General features: G+C 49.5%; 1 protein-coding gene across 1 annotated transcript in view; it reads right to left on the reverse strand.

The window, feature by feature from the left end:
* The window catches only part of DDX42 (DEAD (Asp-Glu-Ala-Asp) box helicase 42), a 15,663-nt gene that overhangs the window by 1,552 nt on the left and 11,386 nt on the right, over positions 1 to 2,725 (reverse strand). Inside the window, exons 14-16 of the mRNA XM_010132991.1 lie at positions 2,251 to 2,477; positions 917 to 1,027; positions 74 to 175 (exon numbers count right to left, since the gene is read on the reverse strand). Of these exons, the coding sequence (XP_010131293.1) occupies positions 74 to 175; positions 917 to 1,027; positions 2,251 to 2,477 (440 nt within the window). The remainder of the gene's footprint in view (positions 1 to 73; positions 176 to 916; positions 1,028 to 2,250; positions 2,478 to 2,725) is intronic.

Below are 2,725 nucleotides of genomic sequence, written 5' to 3' on the forward strand. Positions count from 1 at the left end.
CAGCAGGAACATTTTTCCGTGTTAGGTCCTTTCCTCCCGAGATAGTGCTCAGAGTCCAAGGGGTGGAACCCACCTGAAAAGCTGCTTTCATTGCCGTGAGCCTGTCACCCATCGCCCCCGAGGATGGCTTGTACGCCTCGTAGTTACTCATCACACTGTTGTTGTTGCTGCGGTCCTACAACAACAAAGGAGATTTATCCAACTCTTCCCTGGCCCTGCACTCAGGAAATACGTCTCCTAAGGATGAGAAACACCTGGAGAGCCCTGAGCAGCAGAACAGTTTGTCCCATGACCTTGAGGACGACAGGAGTAAAGCGCATTAAGTCTTAGTGACTCACTAGGCAACGGTAAAACCGCATTTCCCAGCTCGTTACGGGGCAAGCAAAAGCAAAACGCACTCAAATGGAGATCATCACAGAGGTCACGGCCAAGACACAGGGTGAACAAGGCTCCAGCTGTGATTTCTGGGAAGAGGCTGAACATGACGTGTTTTCAACACGGCTCCAGCTCAGCTCTGTCCCCGTTCACTGGCAACGAGCGGTGTCCTAGTGTGGACATACCTCAGTAAGTGCTCCCAATGCTGCAAGGTTTTTTGCTGCCAAGAATCAGCCTGGAAATGGCTTTTTGTGTAAATAATTAGCATTTATTTTGCATTGAAAGTCTATTTTGGGACGAATCTCCAAACCTTTCGGATCACTCTGGCCCTAAAGGGGGATCTTGACAAGAGGGTAACCGCGCAGGACAGTTTCACTTGAGATCGTGCTGATACTAACTCAGAAAGATTCTGAGCTATGAGAACTTTGAAAGCAGAGGCTACAGACCAGAACTAAGAAGATTTTTTAAATTAAAGAGTAGTCAAGACTAAGATTAATAGTTCCAAGAATCTGTAAACAACTTCTCCAGCATCTCTACTTACAGAATTCTCTGATCCCAGACCAGGACGTTCACGGTATCCTAAGCCACCACCACCAATATTCAGCTTCTTGCCTTTTCCTCCTTTGAAGCGGGATTTTCGGAACCATGGATTCTGTACAAAAGAAGGACAAATGCTTCTCAACACAGGGAATAAGCTCAGAAAAACAGGATTTTGAGTATTTCAAAAGAAAAATAGAAAGACCCTGATCCCCGTTCAACCACACATGTTGCAGGAGGATGGGATGTGACAGACCAGCACACCGGTATTGAGCTCCAGACGGTCTGTCACGAGGGGCTAAAGGCTTTTGTCACAAATGCTTTTGATGAAAACTCATTTTATGTCCTGAACTTTCGTCCCTGTTACAGTTTGGGGGGTTTCCATTCTAACGAAGCCAGGAATAGGTGCAATTTCTGGTGCCATTCACTTGCGAGCTCTGCATTTGCCTGTGCCTGGGTGTGACAGACGTAGCCCCCTGCCTGGCTAAGGAGCAACGAGGTCCTGCCAGCAAAACTCCTGCAGCGAGCTGTGGCGAGGCCAGGGCAGTCCAACCAGACCCTGTTTTTAAATAATGGTTGGCTGCACCTCTCTTTATGCCTGACAGTTTCTTCAAGTGGAGGAGCCAGTGAGTCAAGCCCTTCAGCTCCTCTGCTCTCCTCTCAAGGGCAGCCTGTGGAACTCTGCCTCACAAATCCTGTCCCTTCTGAAAACACTGCCTCTGCACCTCATCCAGGCTGCTCGGCAGCGCAGCCACCAGCATGCTGATCCACCTCTGAATTTGGAAATTACCAAAAAGCCTTTGCTCTCTTGCAGTTAGGCGGACAGCGTCAAGGAACGTCAAGAGCTGAGGAGCACAGTGGCGCAGCACATCTGCTTCAGCTCTCCATCACACCTCTGTATAACCAGACAGCACTGCCAGGCAGGTGTAACGGCCAAGCAACAACCATTTCACAGAGTGAATGTCCCTGCAATTATTTCCTAGTTTAGTGTTCAGCTAAGCGACATTTCCCAGTGCCTGCTGCAAATGCGGATCGAAAACCTGACTGTAATGAGATCCTGGAGCTGGAGTGTTCTGCTGGCTGCAGCCAGATTACAGCTCCTCGTTCCCTAGGCAGTGCCTGACCCCAAAAGAGATTACAGACCGTGTTTCAAAATCTTCATGGAGTCTTTCAAAGGCCACCAAAACCACTAGAAAGCCTTAAACCATTTAAGAGCAGCACAGATCGCCAAAACGTCACTGCAAACACACAAGGGAACCAGAAACAAGTTCCTGAGCTCCTGACTTCGTGCTAATCATGGAAGAAACCTTTCTCTGCTCCAGTTCTGCTGGTCCCTACCTGCATTGCTAGATCCAACAGCTCTTTGGAAACATGTTGATTAGCGCCTTCCAGGTTTCGGACGAGATCACCAGCGAAGTTGCTGTCTTTGGGAGTCAGCAGAGTGTAGGCAACTCCCTTCTCGCCTGCTCTGCCAGTACGACCGATGCGATGGGTGTGCGTGTCTATGTCCCGAGCCACATCGTAATTGATGACAGTCTTAATGGAGGGAATATCCAACCCACGAGCTGTAACAAAGAGCGACACAGCGGAAAGTGTGACCATCCCGAATGAACTCAAAGCAATCCCGTTCACACCAGCAGATCACTTCACTCGCTTCAGATACGGAAGGAGTTTCCACAGGAACACAGCCCAGCCCAGGCACCCTTCACAGGCTGCAAGTGTCGTCGTGTCTTCTCTAGCAGCAGGGTAAGTTACGCTGATCCCCAAGTTCACGGGACTGGCGATGGGAGGGATGGCTTAAATGACCGCTCTT

This window comes from Buceros rhinoceros, unplaced genomic scaffold (genome assembly GCF_000710305.1).
Source record: "Buceros rhinoceros silvestris isolate BGI_N320 unplaced genomic scaffold, ASM71030v1 scaffold14240, whole genome shotgun sequence".
Classification (NCBI taxonomy): Eukaryota; Metazoa; Chordata; class Aves; order Bucerotiformes; family Bucerotidae; genus Buceros; species Buceros rhinoceros.